At 42.5% G+C, this 18,718-nt stretch overlaps 1 protein-coding gene across 1 annotated transcript in view; it reads right to left on the reverse strand.

The window, feature by feature from the left end:
• Positions 1-2,113: 2,113 nt before the first annotated feature.
• The window catches only part of trim37 (tripartite motif containing 37), a 33,585-nt gene continuing 16,980 nt past the window's right edge, over positions 2,114-18,718 (reverse strand). The window contains exons 16-25 of the mRNA XM_022194342.2: positions 17,793-17,984; positions 16,218-16,351; positions 16,003-16,085; positions 12,433-12,660; positions 10,968-11,276; positions 8,644-8,793; positions 7,392-7,587; positions 7,212-7,303; positions 5,951-6,061; positions 2,114-4,759 (exon numbers count right to left, since the gene is read on the reverse strand). Of these exons, the coding sequence (XP_022050034.2) occupies positions 4,713-4,759; positions 5,951-6,061; positions 7,212-7,303; positions 7,392-7,587; positions 8,644-8,793; positions 10,968-11,276; positions 12,433-12,660; positions 16,003-16,085; positions 16,218-16,351; positions 17,793-17,984 (1,542 nt within the window). The 3' untranslated portion in view covers positions 2,114-4,712. The remainder of the gene's footprint in view (positions 4,760-5,950; positions 6,062-7,211; positions 7,304-7,391; positions 7,588-8,643; positions 8,794-10,967; positions 11,277-12,432; positions 12,661-16,002; positions 16,086-16,217; positions 16,352-17,792; positions 17,985-18,718) is intronic.

Genomic DNA, 18,718 nt, shown 5'->3' on the forward strand with positions numbered 1-18,718 from the left:
CACACCTCTCCAGGTTTATCTTGTGGCCCTCCTGAGATGGAAACAACGGGGATTTTCTGTCTCCGGTTACTGACTAAGTGGTAAATCCTCAAACATCCCTTCAGTCTCCTGCGTTTGACGTCACACGAGCTCCATCTTAAAATTTAAAACCGAGAGGCAGCCGGTCAGAAAGGCGAGATCGCTGTGACCACCACCGGTCAAACAGGCCCCCGGGGTTATAAGAAGGGGTGATTTTTGTTCAGTTGTAGCGGGTGATAAGGGGAAAACCTGCACAAACTGGGTTCTTCCAGCGGCAGCAGTGTGAAATGCCAGAAGCCACAGTGTGAGGAGATGTGATGCTGTAACAGGGCTTTCATGTGGAACAGTGCTGTCTGCTGTTACATAAACAGCTTTACAAAAGTGAGCAGTCCTCCACATTCTTTCTATAAAAAGACTCATTTCAGCGCACTCATAATCTGGCTTTATTCTCTCCATTCCGCTAGAAATACAGGAAAAAAGGGAAAGAACGTGACGGTTCTTCCTCTGGTGTGGAAACGAGGAAGGAGACGGGTTTTACTGGAACCAGTAGTGAAGGCACAATGAGCGAGGAAAATGAGTTTAAATGTCTTATTAACTGAATAGCTTCATTATAAGTCCATGTAATACATTAATAACATATTTACTGTGAACTAATTGACAGTACAATCCAAAAAGCTTCTATTGGGAACCTCAAACAACCAAGACTCTACGCCTGCCTAAAAGTCTTGAAATGTGGGGTCATTTATGTGTTAGTGGTCATTTTGTGTTATTTTTATCTGTTTTGAGTTTCATTTTAGTTGTTCTGCCACCATTGGCAGTCATTTTGTGTCTCTTTGTGGCCATTTTGCGGCTCGAGTTTGAAGACTTTGCATATTAGCTTAGTTCTTTAGTATCTTGTTCTGCTATTATTTGCTACCTTGTGTGTCTTTCAGTGGCCACTTTGTTTTGTTTTTGGGGTTATTCAGTGACTGTGTTCATTTTGTTTGTATTTGTGGTTAATTTTTTGTCTTCGTGGCCATTCTGCATCTCCTTTAAGGTGTTTCATGGTCTCTAGTGGTCTTACTGCCCTTTGTTTCCTTGTATTTGTGGCCTTTGTCCTTGTTTTGCATCTCGTCTTAGTTACGCTTATTTTGTAGCTAGTTGTGTCGTTTTGTGGCCATTTTTCTTGTATTTGTAGAGATTTAGTGACACTCTTTGTTTTATTTTATTACTTTGTGGTCCCTTTACACTCCTCTTTCTTGTATTTGTCATATTTGTCCTTGTTTTAGTTGTTTTTTTGTCATCTTGTGGTGCTTTTTGCTTGTTTTTGGTTTTACTTCTACTACCCTTCAGCCCCCCCGTCTTCATTTGCATCTCTTTTTAAGTCCAGTTAATTCCTTTGGTACATTTCTAGTTATTTTGCGTCTTTTTTTAGTTTGGATTCTCTGAGGTCTTTGGTCCTGTTTGTGGTTGTTCTGTATCGTGTTGTGAGGTTCTGTGATCGCTATGTTCCTTCAGAGTTTTAGCTTGTCTTTTTTTTTCCCTTCTGTGTTGGTTTTTCTCAAGCTTAACTACAGTCTAATTACTGGCTGTGGTTCAGTCCCCAAAGAAGGGCATTTGGCTCCACAGGACAGCCGTTAGAGACATCTGCTAACATATCAATACCTAGAATCCAATAAGCTAGCACGAAATGTTCTTAAATGGGCCATTTTGCATGATTAGCGCTGTCATTTCTGGTACTTTACTTCAATGCTAACATGTTTATTGTGTTACTTAAAACATTTTGAATGCAGGGCTTCTGCTGCTCTACTTTTCTGCGTAAAAGATCTGAATATTTCTTTCACCACTGCAGGAAACTGGAGCAGTAAGAAGATCAGAAAACAAATCTCTACAACAGACATTTAAAGAGAAAACAAAGGGATATAACATACCGTCTGCTGGAAACATCCATCATAAAACTTACAAACAGAAAGCAAATCTCTGCCTAGACCAAAAATAATATTAAATCTCAGGTAAACCCACTTTGTACCGATATAAATTCTATATTTCTACAGACACTGTGATGATGCAGCATCTGTTATTCAAGTAACATCAGACAGAAGACACGAGAATGTGCTCTGTTGGAATATCGTAAAACATTTTATTTATTACACAAAAAGGAAATGTACACATCAAAACATACCCAGTGCATCCTGGGAACACTCAGAAGAAAAGCAGCTTTTGACACAAGCACAGATGAGAGGAAAGGTCGTCAGGCGGCGAGAGTTCGACCGCCGTTTCCCAAGTGTCGGTCGTGTCCGTGAACAGCGACGGCAACAGAGCAGACGGATCACGTAATCGGCTGGACTGGACTCGTTGAGGTGAAGAATAATTCAAACAACAACGTCTAGAGGTCAGTCTTGGTGAGAACAAGACGTCTGTCCTCCTCCAGATCAGCCAATAAAGCCATGCACTGTCAGGCACATGTACAAGCCGCACAGCAAGCTTAAATACGGACATATTTACAGTGTAAACTAATGACTGTAGACAACATGTTAAGATTAAGTGTCTTTTAGAGGAAGTTATGGCTCAAGGAACAGGAAAGAGTCAGTCAACAGTCGTACAAAGTGCAGAGAAATGTAAAAAGCTGCTCCACTTCCAAACATGTTTGTTTCCTCCCAGTAACTGACTTGTGCAGCTCTGACTTGTGTTTGCTCCGTTTGTCGGGAGCATCGAGGTGAGAAAGAATAAATCCATGAAGAAAAGCCAGCAGCGCAGCAGCGCACACATTACGTAATTACACTGAGGCTTATTAAGCTTCGCTGTCAAGTTCTCTGAGAATTAAAAATGACCTGGAATGCAGAACAACTTAAAGGGTCAGTTCACCCAAATCATGAGGCCATTTCCTCTCTGCAGACGGTTTTAGTCGTTTTTGTCCAAATGGGGGTAAATCCACGGGGCAATCTGTCCCGTTTTCTGTTTAAATAGTCCCACATATTCCCGTCAAAACGATTCTGTGGATTATCTACAGCAGCTACAAAAGGCAGCTTCCATTTACCCAGAAGTGTAAATGTGGTTAATGTGAATAAATATTTAGAATTCAAATCACTGGTGCTGGAATATTTTGAAGAAGGCAAAATGAAGGGTTGTGGTGCTACAGCCTGGACGTTATAACCTCCAGATGTAAGGCAACAAGTCTATTTGGTGCAGACTGCAGCAAAAATAACATTAATTTCAGATGATTCCCTCTGAAAACAAGCCCAATATTGCAAAATCTGTCACATTAATCAGGATATGATGTTTTTAGCCCTAATAAAAAGGTTTCCCGCTTCTTCTTCTTCTTCTTCTTTTAGAGGATTTACTGAGAAGATAAATCAACTCCGGCCCTACATTCACCTCATGAATAGAAAGCTTTCTGTAATTTAGGTGAGCTGACCCATTAAAAAGCAGAATTTGTTCTGCTGATGGAGCGCTAAATACAAACCAGGTATGGAGGTTTTACAGCAGGCAGGTGTTACTACAATAAAGCTGCTTCAGTTTCAAGTTTTCTGCCACCATAAAAAGTCTAAATGTCTGTTTTGAAAAAGGCATTCTTATCTTTTATCTGAAAGTTTCCACCTTTACAGAGCAGCAGTTTGAGAAACTTGGCCTCTATGACAAAGGAAGGGGAGCAGATGGGAGTTTTGTTGCTGTTGCTTTCCTATTTCCAGTCTTTATGCTAAGCTAAGCTAAGCTCTCCAATTGCAGGCTGAATTTTGACTGCACCTACACAGAAAGCAGAGAGGCACCAATCGGCTCATTTCAGTCTCAAACTATTCCTTGGTAAATGTTCAGCTGTGCAGGACATAAAGTGCAGCAACTTTCTGGGGGTGAAACATGTTTCCGTCGTATCTACAGCGACGTTAGAGTTAAAACCTTCATTCTGAGGTCCGCAGCGCGTTTCAAAGTTTCAGCCCACAGACGCTCCCACAGTCCAGCAGCAGTTTTATAATCCAGGTGATTCAGTGATTATTTAGCCTTTTCAAATGTCAGATAAAGACAGACATCCTGCTGCTGCTGTTATTAAGACGGGAGACATTTGCATAAATTACCGGTAAAAACGAGAAAGAAAGACACACAAGGAGCTGAAGCTGCTGACAAGCTGCAGTGTCACTAAAGCGACGTTTTAGCGTTCAGGCTGCAGGGGCACAGGTGAAGGATGTGGAGCAGGAGCCGACCGACTGAACGTATTATAAAACACTCTTATTGACAGGATACAGCTGATGTACATGTGTTTGCTGCAGACTTACAGAAGCCTCGACACACACAGAAGTTAACGGATAAAGTGACTAAATGTCCACGGACCATTCTAGGAAAAGTGAACAGTTTTTATGCCTTAAAGATTTTCAGATTAAATAGTTGTGTTTATCTGTGATGTATAGACTGAACTGATCATGAAATAATGTCCAATTCTAGCATAAAACTGTGACATTTCACTGTATCTACACAATATTACCTCTACAGGTTGCTGTCGTTACCATTAAATCTATGATCGTTCAATTCTGAAAATATCCAGAGCACAAAGAGAAGCGTCTTCATGTCCGGACAAACAGGCAGGTTGTTGCAGTGTCTTCACTTCATGCATAACAAGCAGCGTCTACTCTACAGATCTGTGTTACGAGCTCATGTGTCGTCTCCGGCCGTTATTGCGTCGCTGTGAGGCCTTTGAGGGCAGAACATCGGTCTGACAGAGGAAATCACCTGTCAGCAGGCAGACTCATGTCATCAGACAGAAGCTGCTCTCCTGGAAGAAGGAAGAGGACAAATAACAAGCGGTGCTGCAGAGACGCTCCATCAGTGTGAGCTGGGGTTGAAAAACGCACATCCACACACTAAAAGCATCTGAAAAAGACACGCAAACACCTGCAAGCTCCTAAATATTTCACTAATAATTATTCTTTAATGAACAAAAGCTATTTTTAGATTGAAGAACTTGAATTTAATGCCATGAAAGAGCAACAAACTCACAGAGAATCATCACCAAACTCGGCTCTGAGGAGCTTTTTAGCACGTTTCGACTTCATCCCATTTGTTTTTATGCAAACTTTCAGTCAAAATAAAAAAGTGAGAGCAAATGATGCAAAGTGAGAACAGAAATATTATTCTGCTAAGCTGGAGAATGCGGTGCGTTATCACCAGTAAAATGAAAAACCACAACGGAAAGCAAAAGTAAAATGGAAGAGCAGCGAATGACAACAAAGACTGCAATGTTCTTTAAATGAAATGAACATCAGTGACACGTTTACAGCACAGGTTCAACATCTTCTCAGCTTGGTAGGGAATGAAACGCTGCCTCTTCATGTGCGTTTGTTTCCTGTTTTTCTAGATTTAGTTAAAGGTGGCACCACAGAAACAAATCTGCAACCAGTCAGGGAACAGAGCAGCGCTGAGGAGTCAAATACGTTCCTCAGGATTTAGTGAAACAGAGCTAAAGGAAGAATTAAGGCTGAACAACTCCACATTAATGATGCTGCTGCTACGTAACCGTTTGATGAATGTAGTAAATAATTTCTTAAAGGTGATGATATGACGCAACACTCACAGCTGGTTTCTGCTCTTCTCTGCTTTAGTGGATCAGTCACTGAACCAGCTGATCTGATGAGTTCCAATAACTGACATCCCAGAGAGGTTTCTTATTTCTGTGAAGGTCAGTAAGATGTGGAACAGTCCTCTACTCTCCATAACGTTAGCGACCTCAAAAACTCACCTTAAACAGCTGAAAGTGAACCACTGACCTTTAACTTCTTTGTCTACTTTTTGTTATGTGCTTTTATTGTGAATCTTCAGAGATTTCACCAGGTTTGTCTGAATATTTTCCCGTTTTAACTTGAATCGCCCAAGATGAAACAGTGAAGACGGTCTTAAACGGCTGATGCCTGACCTCTGCTGTGGGTTATCGTTGTGCGTGTTTGCTGTTATTGTGTGTCTTTGCTACCTGTGCAGGGAGGAGTGTGGTTGTCGTAGCGAGAGTTGTTGCTCTGCAGGGCCTCGTCCTCGGTGTCGCTGTCGCTGCTCGTCGCCGTCACAAGAACAGACGGCGACTGATCTGCAGACAACGAGAAAGGAGCCCATCAAAAATGGAAAAGCGTCCTCATATTTGTCAAATGAAAGTCGAACTGTCCAAACGTCTTTGTCTGCAGGCAACAGTGAAATGTGCAGCGAGGGTGAGGAAATTATTATACTTAAGAAATAATCTGTCTCTTAAAATATGTGCTACTTTGCTTTAAGGTGCCGTGTCATGGCAAACTACACGCTGTTAGACAAAATTAGTTGGACACATTATAAGTAAACAAACCCTGGAATAAGAGGACGAGGCAGACAGTGAATGAAGACGATAGACGGACTGACATCACGGCTACACATGGAATCATCAGCAGTCACAATTCAGAAAGCAGAAGATCGGATTAGAAGGAGGGAAATGAGAACATCAATGACTTCCAAGACGAGCAAAATGCAGCCACTAAATATTCATCAAAAAGATCCCAAACTGCAACAAACTAAACGTATACTTAAACAAGAAGTTTTACCAAACTTGGACTGCCGGGGGCAAAGATGACCCCTGTGACCTTGAAAATGAGGTCAAGGTCATCAAATGCGAACTTGACCTGTATCTTATTATGGTACACCTGTGTGCCAAATATGGTGAGGCTACATCAATATTTTATGGACTTATCGTGCGGAAACCAAATTGTTACAGACAAACAAGCAAGACCATGCAGCTAAAAACAATACCTTCCGGAAAACAGAGTTTTTCCGGGCGGTAAAAATATTACTTTGAAGCTGTTTGTAAAAGGTGGCAGGTCATTCAGTTTAGGGCTGTAGCTGCCGATTATTTTAGGAATCGAGTATTCTGGGTGGATTAAACGAAGCCTCGAGTCAGAGAATTTTAATAATCGAATAACTCGAGGAATTGTTTCAGGCCTGATTCAGTTTAGAGCAGCACTGATCCAACGTGTAAATGTGAACCACAGTCGTCCACAGAAAGCCGTGGCTGTATTTAGAAGGGTTTGGAACTGAACGTTAAATACTGTCGATAGGTTTGTTCAGGTCTCTACACCTTCACAGGATTACTCTGGCAGATATTTCAGAGGCCACACAGGCTGTTCCTCATCATCAGAGGCGTGTCGCTGCACATGCTAAACACACAACACACCAAACACAAGCTCCTCAGGGAGGCAGCTACACGGTGAACCAACCTTCATTTGACTGCTGCTGTGCAGAGGGAGCCTCCAGCAAGGACTGATGGGAGTTTCCTGAGCTTTCAGATTCACAGTCCAACATGGCTGCCCTGAGGTGGGACGAAACAGAAGAGTTATGAGTCACCGTTTACGCTGAAGGTGCACATTTCCTGTTTATGATGAGTTCCTGAGTCGCACCCCAGGGCCCTGCTGCCACAGCTCTTGCTGGCAGTCACATAGCTCGGCCCTCCCAAGGAGAAGATGTCGTCCCTGGAGCCCGAGGCCCCGTACAGCTGCTGCTCCACAGAGTACTGCTGCTTGGAGGTGGAGGCCTGCTCTGATGAGGAGCCCAGAGACACCAGGGGCCCCTGGATGCAGTCAGCCTTCAGTACGCCTGGAGCAGAGAACAGCAGCAAAGTCACACAACGGAAAAACACAGGTCTGCTTTTATTTTCTGTTGTTCTGCAGCATAATCCAGGAAAACAAATCCAGGAGGGACCAAACACAGCCGAGTTCAGAAAACACAGAGAGGAGGCGTGTTGGGTCATAAAATACATCCATCAAGTCAGGAGTAGAACTGTAGATTCATGTGCCTGAAGGTTTGTCAGACGTATAGATCCAACACACACTCGTACAACTGAATGAATAAGCTTTATTTTTTGTACTTGGTGCTGTAGTTATTCTGAGCAGAACACCACCTACCACATCCTAGAGGACACAATAGTTATTATACCCACAATGTCACTGAACCAGCATCCTGTCAGCCAAGATTCTGCATGGATATTATTCTAGAAAAATATTTCCGCTCTAAATTAAAAAAAAAAAAAAAAAGAAGAAAAAAGCTTCACATTGTTTTACAAACTACCGAGACGACAACTGCTCCAGCAACCAACGCTGCTGACCCAGTATGACTGCACACAGAGGGGTTTGTGTGCAGGTGAAGCTGTAAAACTAACTGATTTTATTCATCAAATGGAAAGAAACTGGTTTTGTTGTTGGTGTTTCAGGCACATCCTCATAATAGAGCAACAACAAACATGCAAGCATTGAGGCGTTTTACTTGTAGAAGCAGATAAAAACAAACCAAAGCTTTTAAAAATCTTTACTTCTGAAGGTTTTTGAATAAGAAAAGTCTCACATGTGGCTGATGAGGCCAAACCCTGGAGGAAAACATTTGTTCTGTAAAAATATTTCAAAATACAGGGACAGGACCAAACAAAATCCAGTGAATTTCGCTGGATTTTGGTTGATTTTTTTGTGAATGTTCTTAAACATTTTTAACATTTCTTTTTTCCCACCAAAAATATTGAAAAATTCCCAGAAATGTTGAAAATGTGGACATCAGAAGCTTCACTGTGAAAGTATATATTTTTCCACATTTTCAAACGGGTCAATCTGACCTTCAGGACGACACGAGGGTCAGAGTAAGATAAGCTAGAAAACCACCGACCTTCTGCTCCTCCCATCCCGTCTTTAGGATGCAGACTGAGCTCTGCAGCAGCTTCTGCTCCTCTCAGGTCTTTCTCCATCTCCTCTGGACTCCTCCTCTTCACAACCAGAGAGCCGCTGCTGTCCAGGACGGGGGACAGAGATTTCCTGGCTGCAACGAGAAGGAATAAACACATACGCAAATATGTAGTTTAAAAAAATATACTGACTCTGCCAGCAGGAGTCCTGAGAGCCTTTCTGTCTGGAGTCTGGTCTAAATACAGTCACTGAGGAGATCCTGCCTCGTCGTCTCAGGATAAATGCAGAGATAACTCTGAAGATCATGCCAAAAACAGAAACTGTATCATTTTGAACCAAAGTACCACAGACACCAAAGATAAATAGGCTCCAAAAGCCCCCATGAGCTCATTTTAAAGTATGAAAAAGGGCCTGAAATCATCCACTGATGATCCAAATATGAAGAGCTGACTTCTCTTATGTCAGGTGAAGCTTGATTTATGAAGCGATGTGCTGAATCTGACCTTCAGGATCACAGAAACAGAACTACACGATGAAAGGAGACCAAAGCAGCTGTGATTGGTCTACTTTGTGTAATAATATCGATTTGCACACGCATCATATTTCACGTAATATATACCAGGCTGTAATCTATCCCACTAGCCGTTTTCTCATTTTCAAAGCTCTGCCAATCTGACTCGGTCGGTTCTGACGTCTTCTCTGGTTTCTGTATCGCAGCGATTTCAGGAAGAATAACTGTAGTTGGACATTTATTAGCTTCACCACGACAGGATCTGCTCTGTTTCAGCTGTGATGGTTTGAAGTAGAACAACAAAATCCAACCGCTGACTAGACTTTTGGTATAACTGCAAGGAGATGCAGACACATGGTACACAAGTATAACTGCTAATAATGGGACACTAACTGTAGATAGAAAACAGCCCTTTTATCACAAAAAGAGATGCAGGAGGTTGCACTGATGTGGCCATTTTGCTTCACGTGTATCAAACAAGCCTGCTGCGTCGGCTCTAAGGCAGACATGTCAAATTCATTTAGTTCAGGGGTCACATTCTGCTCAATTTCATCTCAAGTGGGTCGAACCAGTAAAATAGCATTCTACTTTATGATCAGAGCAACAAAATTCAGACGAAAACAAGACAAAATATTACCAAAATGAGACAAAATGACAAAAGCGAGAAACAAAATGACAAAAAAATGAGACAAACGACATGAAACAAAACAAAAAAGTTACAGAGACAAAAACTAGACAAAAGACAAACAAAACGACAGAAAAGATACACAAAACAACGAATAAAGCAAAACATAAAATGACAAAAATAAGACAGAAAACGAGACAAAACGGAAACTCAAAACGACAAAAAAACGAGACAATCGACAAGTTAGACAAAAAAAGACAAAATACAACAAAACAACAATCTAGTATTTTACTTTATGATCAAAACAACTTTTCATGGTCCAGAAATTATCTTAAATTTCTAGTTTTACTAATTTACAATCTGCAGTTAATGTCTTCTCTGTGATTTTTACACGTTGAGGACCGGATTGGACCCTCTGGAGGACCGGTTTTGGTTGTCCTCATGCTGGACAACCCTGCTCTAAGGAGTCTAAATCAAGCTTTACTCGTTTCTCTAGAAGCAGCAAATAAAGAAAGACCTTCAGTTTTGCTTTTGGAAAAAAAAGAGAAGTGGAAAGAGCTGGAACAGGAAACGACTGCATGAGGTCTGACTGTCAGACAGGACTGGAGTCAACTCTGAGGATACACATCAGAATTTAAACAAAATCACACAAACAGCAAAGTCATTTAGAATTTACTGATTCCTGGAGGAGGGTTGTAACATTTTTAAAACGTTACAGTATTTTCTGAACACTATACATTGTCTTATTATTGATTAACTAACCCAGCTAATGAATGTGGGACTAAGACTGAGGTGAACCGTATATTTTGTATTTAGATTTAGATCACAGTCGTGACTTTGACTCTTAAAATGCGATGTATCTGAGACAGCTGGTAGAGGGTTAAACCACACAGATCATTCTAAGCAGCCTCACATTTCCATCCTTTGTCCGTACTAATGCAACATTTTCCACCAGCACAAGCTGTTCTGGAACTAAAAGCTTCAAGGTTTCGCTCAGATTGTCGTTTTCGAGGCTTTCTGAAGGTCAGAAGCCCTTATCCAGTTCACTTATTCAAAAATAGATTATTACATGGACTGCTGGATGCTCAGGTTAGATAAAGAGAGGCCTGTCAGGTGTGTTTGTGCACATTTCATGACACGAAACATTCATTAGCAGCGGCAGCATCCTCACCGGGGCGGCAGGGTCTGGACCGGGCTGCAGCCGTTCTCCCCACCAGGTCCAGCTCGCCGGGTTTACGACAGTTTGACAGCTCTGGATCGCCGTGATGCGACGGCAGCTCCTCCACCCCGAAGGCCCCGGACGGGCCGGGCCTGGGGTCTCCGGCGCTCCGGGCCTCCAGCACTTGACTCTTGACGTCGGACATCTTGCTGCGGACCTCGGCCATCTGAGCCTTGAGGCGGATCAGGACCCCCGAGTCCGGAGCGGATCGTCGCACCACCTGAGGTCGACGCTCCCGGTCTTTCCTGGAGTGAGGATGGGCTGAAGAGGAAAGAAACAACAGAAATACAATTATACTTTTAGCATAGCTGCAAACAACTCTCAGACTGCTGTATTTTGGCTGCATGTTTGATGTTGTGATCAGTACTGCATGATGGAAAACAATCTGCACATTTCCAGTGTCTAAAACGTTTTCTGAGGACTGCATGCACGTCTACAGAAGGAGCCCAGATGATGGGGATACTACACAATGCAATTCTTGTCTCCACTTCTCATTTAGCCTTATTCTGTGTTCTGGAATTTGTAAGATCACACGTAAACGCAGATGAATCCTCTTACATTAGCCGATAAACACACACATTTTCTGCTTACATTCAGTGTTATTCAGGAGTTCATGATAGAAAATATGATATGTTAGCCTGAACACATTTTCTGTGTCATACAACATTTTTGAAACCTGGCACACTTTTACCAGCAACTGTTAATCAGTGGAACAGCAGAAAGTAGAGAAGCACTGATGTCTTATTTCAGGGAAGATTATACTCACTATTATACTTTTAACAGCACACAGCCATGACTATTACATGGAATATTAATCTATTTTCATCCATCTATCCATCCTCTATACACTGCTTTATCCTCACTAGGGTCATGGGGGGTGCTGGAGTCTATCCCAGCTGACTCTGGTGAAGGCAGGGGACACCCTGGACAGGTCACCAGTCTGTCACAGGGCTACATATACAGACACACGATCACACTCACATTCACACCTACGGACAATTTAGAGTAACCAATTAACCTCAGAATATTTTTGGACTGTAGGAGGAAGCCGGAGTACCCGGAGAAAACCCACGCATGCACAGGGAGAACATGCTAACTCCATGCAGAAAGATCCCAGGACCAGGCCGGGATTTGAACCGGGGATCTTCTTGCTGTAAGGTGAAAGTGCTAACCACTATCCACTGTGCAGGCCCTCATCTATTTTCATGATTTTGTTAAACATTTTTAAAATACAACTTCTCTAATATGTGAGAGGAAGGTTCAGAAGATAAACCTTTGTCATCTACAGCTGCTGCTGAGCTGTGATCATCCAAATCCTTCCTTTTTTTTCTTTTTATTGAGGGGCTCTGTGTGGGAGCATTGATTCCCAGTTTAGCGGGAATGATTTGTTGTCGGTGAGCTGATTGTGTTTGCAGACCTTGGCTGTGCAGCAGAGACACCGGAGGCCGAGGCTGAAGGCCCCACAGAGACTCCACGCTGCTGCGCTCCTTCAGGTCCAGCAGCTGGATCAGGATGACCGGGTCGATCTCCAGGAGGCTGTTGGTTCCCGGCCCGACGGCACCGCCGGCAGCGGCTCCGCTACCGCCGGAGCTACGACCAGCAGCGGCACTGCGATGTAAAGAACGCACACCGGAGCTGGAGCCACCTGCAGATCAGACAGAACAGAGGTTATACTGTTTATAAAGGGCTGGATGATATGCAGGAAAAAACGCGTACAGTGGTCCTTCATCTATGAAGGTGAACAGGCAAAAATCTGCAAAGTAGCCACCATATTTATTTTATTATTGATACATAATTGAGGCTTTATAAAGCCTCCCCACACTCTAATAAACACCTCCTTTCCTCTGAAACTATGTGCAGCGATCAGACGTCCATGTGAAATGCTGAACACTGCAGATAGAGGAGACCGATGCTTCAGTCCATGAGCCAATCAGAGCCCAGCGCTGGACGCATTTTATTTCCATTTAGTATTCTTTCAGTATGTTCCAATCATATTTTTTTATACTGTTCTCACTTTTTTAGGCTAGAAAATGCTTATTTTACCACAAAAATAATTAAAATAATAAATATACAAAAATCAAATCAAGCTTTGTTGTCCTTTTGCTGCACATACGACAGCAGTACAGGCAAGAAGAGAGAGAGCGTTTCTCCAGGATCCCACAACTTAAAGCAGTTAACAGAAGACATCAACACTTATGATTACACTTGTAATGTAAAACGTCATGCAGTCACACCCCCAACATACACACACATCCCTAGGACGTCCTAACCAAAATTGGCAGAATTTACACACTGATAGTGTCTGTAGCAGCAGCCTGTGATGGAACGTGCACACAGTTAAAGCGAGCTCGTGGACTGATGAATAATTTAAATGCTGAGACTCAAACTGAAAACGCTAAAATTAGATTTAAGGTGCAAATCCAGATCAGCAGTTCAGTATTCTGACAGCTTGTAGAACGAAGCTGTTGATCCGTCAACCAGAAAAATCCGTGATACAAAATTAGATATATGCAATTAAAAATATGCGATACAGAGAGGGAGGACTGCTTTTCATTCCAGCTGACGGTGAATATGGTTTATACGGGTTTATCAAGGTGCATGGTTCATAATTTCAATGTTCAGAAATAATAATAGTAGCAATAGTAAAAATAATAATAAATACATTGCAGCACCTTGATACACACTGAATAAACAGGTCAATGGTTTCCAATAAGAATATTTAAAAGATGCAATAAATATACAAACTCTGATCTTAAAAAGTAAAATGTTTTATCGTCCAGTTTACATACGATTGTTTATTAATAGTTAGGGTTTGGCTAAAACATGTAATTTACAAAAGCAACAAGCAATGGAAATAAAGTCTATGTAAAAAATAATAATAAAAAGGTGGAGTCTGTGTTGATAGTTCAATTCAAGGATTCACTTTAAATACATTTAACAACAGAAAGAAGGCTGTGGTTCCAGTTCCACAGCTCCATTTACTCCTCTGTAATTGTAATTTTATATTACATATAGGCTGATAGCTTCACTGATTTATTTCTAGACTCCTGATAAAATGCAGCCGTTTGGACAGTTCTGGAGTGAGCTCATGTTGTCTAATCTAACTGACATTACTGTAGCATTATGGGTAATTCAAGTGTGTGACTAAATGTGTGTATTTTTCAAGCTTTAAATATATAAATCTAAAGAGAAACTCTTTTGGATCCAGGAGGCAGTGAGTCATTACTTTCTGTACAGTCCACATAGGTCTCTGATTGGCTGGACTCCAGCTGCTGGACGAGTTAATTCTCAGTAAAGAGAAAAAAAAGCTTCAAACGCTGAGTCAGAAAACTTATTCTGGCTTTGCATTCTAAACTCTGCTGTTTTAATATAAACAGAGTAAATGTAAAATGTGGGACTTAAAGAACGTGCAGCTACATTTTGCTGAACTCGAACACAAACTTCCCCACACATGAACACACCGAGTGTTTCTATAACGGCGGGGTGCAGGGGGTAAAGTGCACCAACGATGACTCATCCTCTTCAACACCAACACAGTCAAACGCACTGAAGGAGCCGCTTTGAGGCCCACCACACCACCACTGCGCTCGGCTCGTACGGTCGTCAAACAACACAAATAGATTCTGGAAAATCTCACACAGCGGCCGGAGCTTCTATTCGCCTCGACCGCTGGGAACAGGGTCGTATGCTTGAGGCAGGACGTTAAATATGTCATAGTTACAGCTTCACAAACTTACGGTGGATGCTCTGGATACCTTTGAGGTTTCTACATCTTCAAAATAAGCCACTTTAGCATTTAGTTCCTGATTTTAGACACCGAATGATTAACCAAGAAGATAATGATCAGACTGAACGGTTTAATCGCAGCCCGACTGGTTAACTTTGAATACAAACTGAATTAGAACATTTCCAGTAGGTCAGCAGTTTAATCCCTCCAGTTCCTTGAAATCTCAGAGGAAAGCAGTTCTGGCTTCATTCATGTGAGAGCTCTCCTCCTTATCGCTGTACTGGAGATTAGTACTGGTTACTTTGGGAAGCTGCACAGCAGGGTGCAGCAGAAAGCTCATGTAAACACCCCCCAGGTCGAGCTCCTCGCTGGCAGCCCAGTGACAAACACGAGTCAAAGAGGCTGAACTAGTTATCTACACCCTGCTCAGGTTACTTCTTATAGCCATTCCAGATAAACAGATAAATGTATTTCTAATTTAAATACCTAAAATCCCCTATTTAGTGTCTGTAAGCAGCACAAAACATTTAATAAATACCTGGATGAGGGCATGTTTTTGGTTTCTAGTCACTGATTTAACCCCTACAACTCATCTGTGTATCAAAGTTACACCAGTCAAAGATTTTTACAGCAGATCAATACTGAAGACATCAAAACTATAACAGAATCCATCTGGAATTATGCTGCAAACAAAAAAGTGTTGATCTTCAGTATTAACCTACAATGTAGAAAATAATAGAAATGAAGAAAAAGCATCGAATGAGAAGGTGTGTCCAAAGCTTTTACTGGCATTTAGATGTTTTTCTATTAAAAACATCAAATAAATTATACAGCAAAGATGAATGATTGCAGGAAATTACCAAGAGTACTAAAAATGCTAAACATTGCATAAATGTGAAAAAACAACACTGCTTTCATGCTTTCTGAAGATTTATGGACCAAAATGTGGAGCTCCCTTATTAAATGAAAACCCGGTTGGACTAAAATAAGCAAACATTTATCTGCTCTACTCTAACCAGGACAAAGACCAAACAGCGGACACACACACAGTTCTATTTATAAGACGCTGGCTGTCTGCACAGGAGAGCATGTTCGCACATGTGCAGACCCTGGAGGACGCAGGCAGAAAACACAACGGCACAGATCCTCTGTAGAGGTAAACAACAAAACCGCTCCCACACAGCAGCGGTGGAAAGACTGTACAGTGGGAGTCATGCGTACAAATCCTGAAAAATAACTTTATATTGGTGTGAATTATACCTGTGGCTCCAGCCAAGTCGTCAGGAAGCTCTCCTTCTTCTGTCTCCAGGTTCCCAATGAAGTCGACATCGTTCTCCCCTGACCTGTGCAAACGTTACAGGCAGAGGAAGAGTTCACCTCAGGAATCTGTTAGTGTCCCTCCATCCCTCCACCACAGCGCAGCAAAGAAACAGCCTCAATGTTTTAATACACAACTAAGACGGCCAAACACTCACATGGTCTCCTCGTCGATGTCGTTCTCCTCGGTGTTGCTGGTGGCGGTGGAGCTCCCTGAGGTGCTGCTGCCATCCAGAGGGTTCACCTCCTCCTCCGTCAGACAGTCCACCTCCAAGTCTCCGTCCGACAGCTCCTGAACATCACAGTCACACCACAATCAGTTCAGACTGACGGCTTTCATGTAAAGACAGGAAGGCAGCTTTATTTGTATAGCATCCTTCATCTCCAAAACAATTCAGTGCTTTACATAAAACATTAAGAGGATCACAGTGAGGTGCAGATAGTTAAAAGATACCGAGCAGATTTCATGCATAGGTGCATGAGAAAAGAAAAGCTTTTAACCTGGATTTAAAAGTGTCTACACTTGGTGAAAGTTTAATCTCCACTGGCAGTTTGTTCCACTTGTTTGCAGCAGAACAGCTAAATGCTGCTTCTCCATGTTTAGTCCTGGACCAGCTGACCTCAGTCATTGGATCTAAGAGCTCTGCTGGGTTTGTGTTCCCTGAACATCACAGATGTATTCTGGGCCCAAACAGTTCTGGGGTTTGTAAACGAGCAAAGACATCACAATTTTTTGAATAGTGACTTCACCGGTGTAATTCTGTCTCCAACAGTAATGACATGCTCAGACTGATGCAGTTCAACCAGAGCCAGTGCAGAGAAGTTTCACCTCCACCCAAAATGTAGCATCCATCCATCCTCTAAACACCGCTTTATCCTCACTAGGGTCATGGGGGTGCTGGAGTCTATCCCAGCTGACTCGGGTGAAGGCAGGGGACACCCTGGACAGGTCACCAGTCTGTCACAGGGCTACATATACAGACACACAATCACACTCACATTCACACCTACGGACAATTTAGAGTAACCAATTAACCTCAGCATGTTTTTGGACTGTGGGAGGAAGCCGGAGTACCCGGAGAAAACCCACGCATGCACAGGGAGAACATGCAAACTCCATGCAGAAAGATCCCAGGCCCAGGCCGGGATTTGAACCGGGGATCTTCTCGCTGCAAGGCGAAAGTGCTAACCACTATCCACTGTACAGGCCCCAAAACCTAGCATGCATTCATTAAATAGGACAACTGAAACAACTGCTGACTTTGACGTCAGTCCACAGGATGAGGGTCAGTAAGAGAAGCCTATTAATGTCAATCCCGTTAGCATCCCTTTAAACCACCTCACTGCACTCAGTTATAACAGTGGAACCAAAACGTCTCAGTTTGGCAGCTAAAGGAGACACAAAGCCACCTGAGTTGAACTGAATTCAACTTATTGAAGTGCGTTGGATTCAAAAATGAGGGGAAAAACAACAAAAAAACTTTTATCTACAAGATTTACTTAATATTTTTCCAGCCAACCACACTTAAATATGTTGTTCAGCCCTCAGCATCAGATGTAAAGCGACACACACTGTCTATAGATCAGGCTTTGATGGGGAAAATACTCTACGTTCTCCAGGCAGAACAATAAACATGCGTTCAGATCATATCAGTAATTATGGGATGGCTTGATGGGACATCCTATCTTTGACAGATCAACACTAAATCTACCACGGCACATTCCATCCTTACGTTGGAGTCGTCATGCTGGGTTCTCTCTTCTTCGTCGCCTTTCTTCGTGTTGCTCAGAGTGGTCTGGAGGTCGTCGTCACTCTTTACAGAGCGAGGGTCTCGTTCAGAGGTGGTGGTTCCTGTAGCCAGCCTCAGGTCGGGGGGAGAGGAGCTGCGAGACGTCTGACGGCGAAACAGCTCAATGGCCAACCTCTGCAGTCAGAAACATGAACATTAGCACAACTTTTCCATCCCAAAATAAACAGACACGTTTTATTTATTTCTCCACAACTAAAAAGCTTTAAGGCTGACAGAATCACAAACACTCTTCATTATCTTGATGAAGCTTTTCACCGACATCTATATTTCTCTCACAAACAGAAATATTCAAACGTTACATTATTTTATGTGAATTTCCTCAAAGTGGAACGTTATAATTCTGGTGTCTTTGGAATCTCCAGCTTAACCTGAAGATGTGAATCCAGGTACCCGAACTCCACAAAGCAACTGGACAGACCAAAAACTCAACGACAGCCCCCAGACAGCTCAACTGGCTGAGTGGGCGACCAATAAACAGGCTCGCTGCGTCCTTGGCTTGATTCCAGCTCTCAGTGGATCAATTACTGACTGACAATGATGTGATTACTGATTGGAAACATCATTTAGAGCTTCTATCCTTCTGGGGCAGACTACAGGCAGTTCATGCCAGCAAGCAAAGAGCATCCCACCACAACAAAGACCTGTGAAGTCCAAAAACCTCTGGCCAGAGCCCACATCGTCAAAAGAAATCAAAATTTACCGGGACTGACTTCGTGTTGCAGAGCGGTTGATGTCAATGAGCCGGTTTAGTAACCTTGCCAGCAAGTTGATTTCTCGCGATATTTGTGAGTTCACAAATCTCTCAAGAAACCATCTTGCACCGCTCCCGCTTTCACTGTTCGTACAGT

Source organism: Acanthochromis polyacanthus, chromosome 17, assembly GCF_021347895.1.
Source record: "Acanthochromis polyacanthus isolate Apoly-LR-REF ecotype Palm Island chromosome 17, KAUST_Apoly_ChrSc, whole genome shotgun sequence".
Classification (NCBI taxonomy): Eukaryota; Metazoa; Chordata; class Actinopteri; family Pomacentridae; genus Acanthochromis; species Acanthochromis polyacanthus.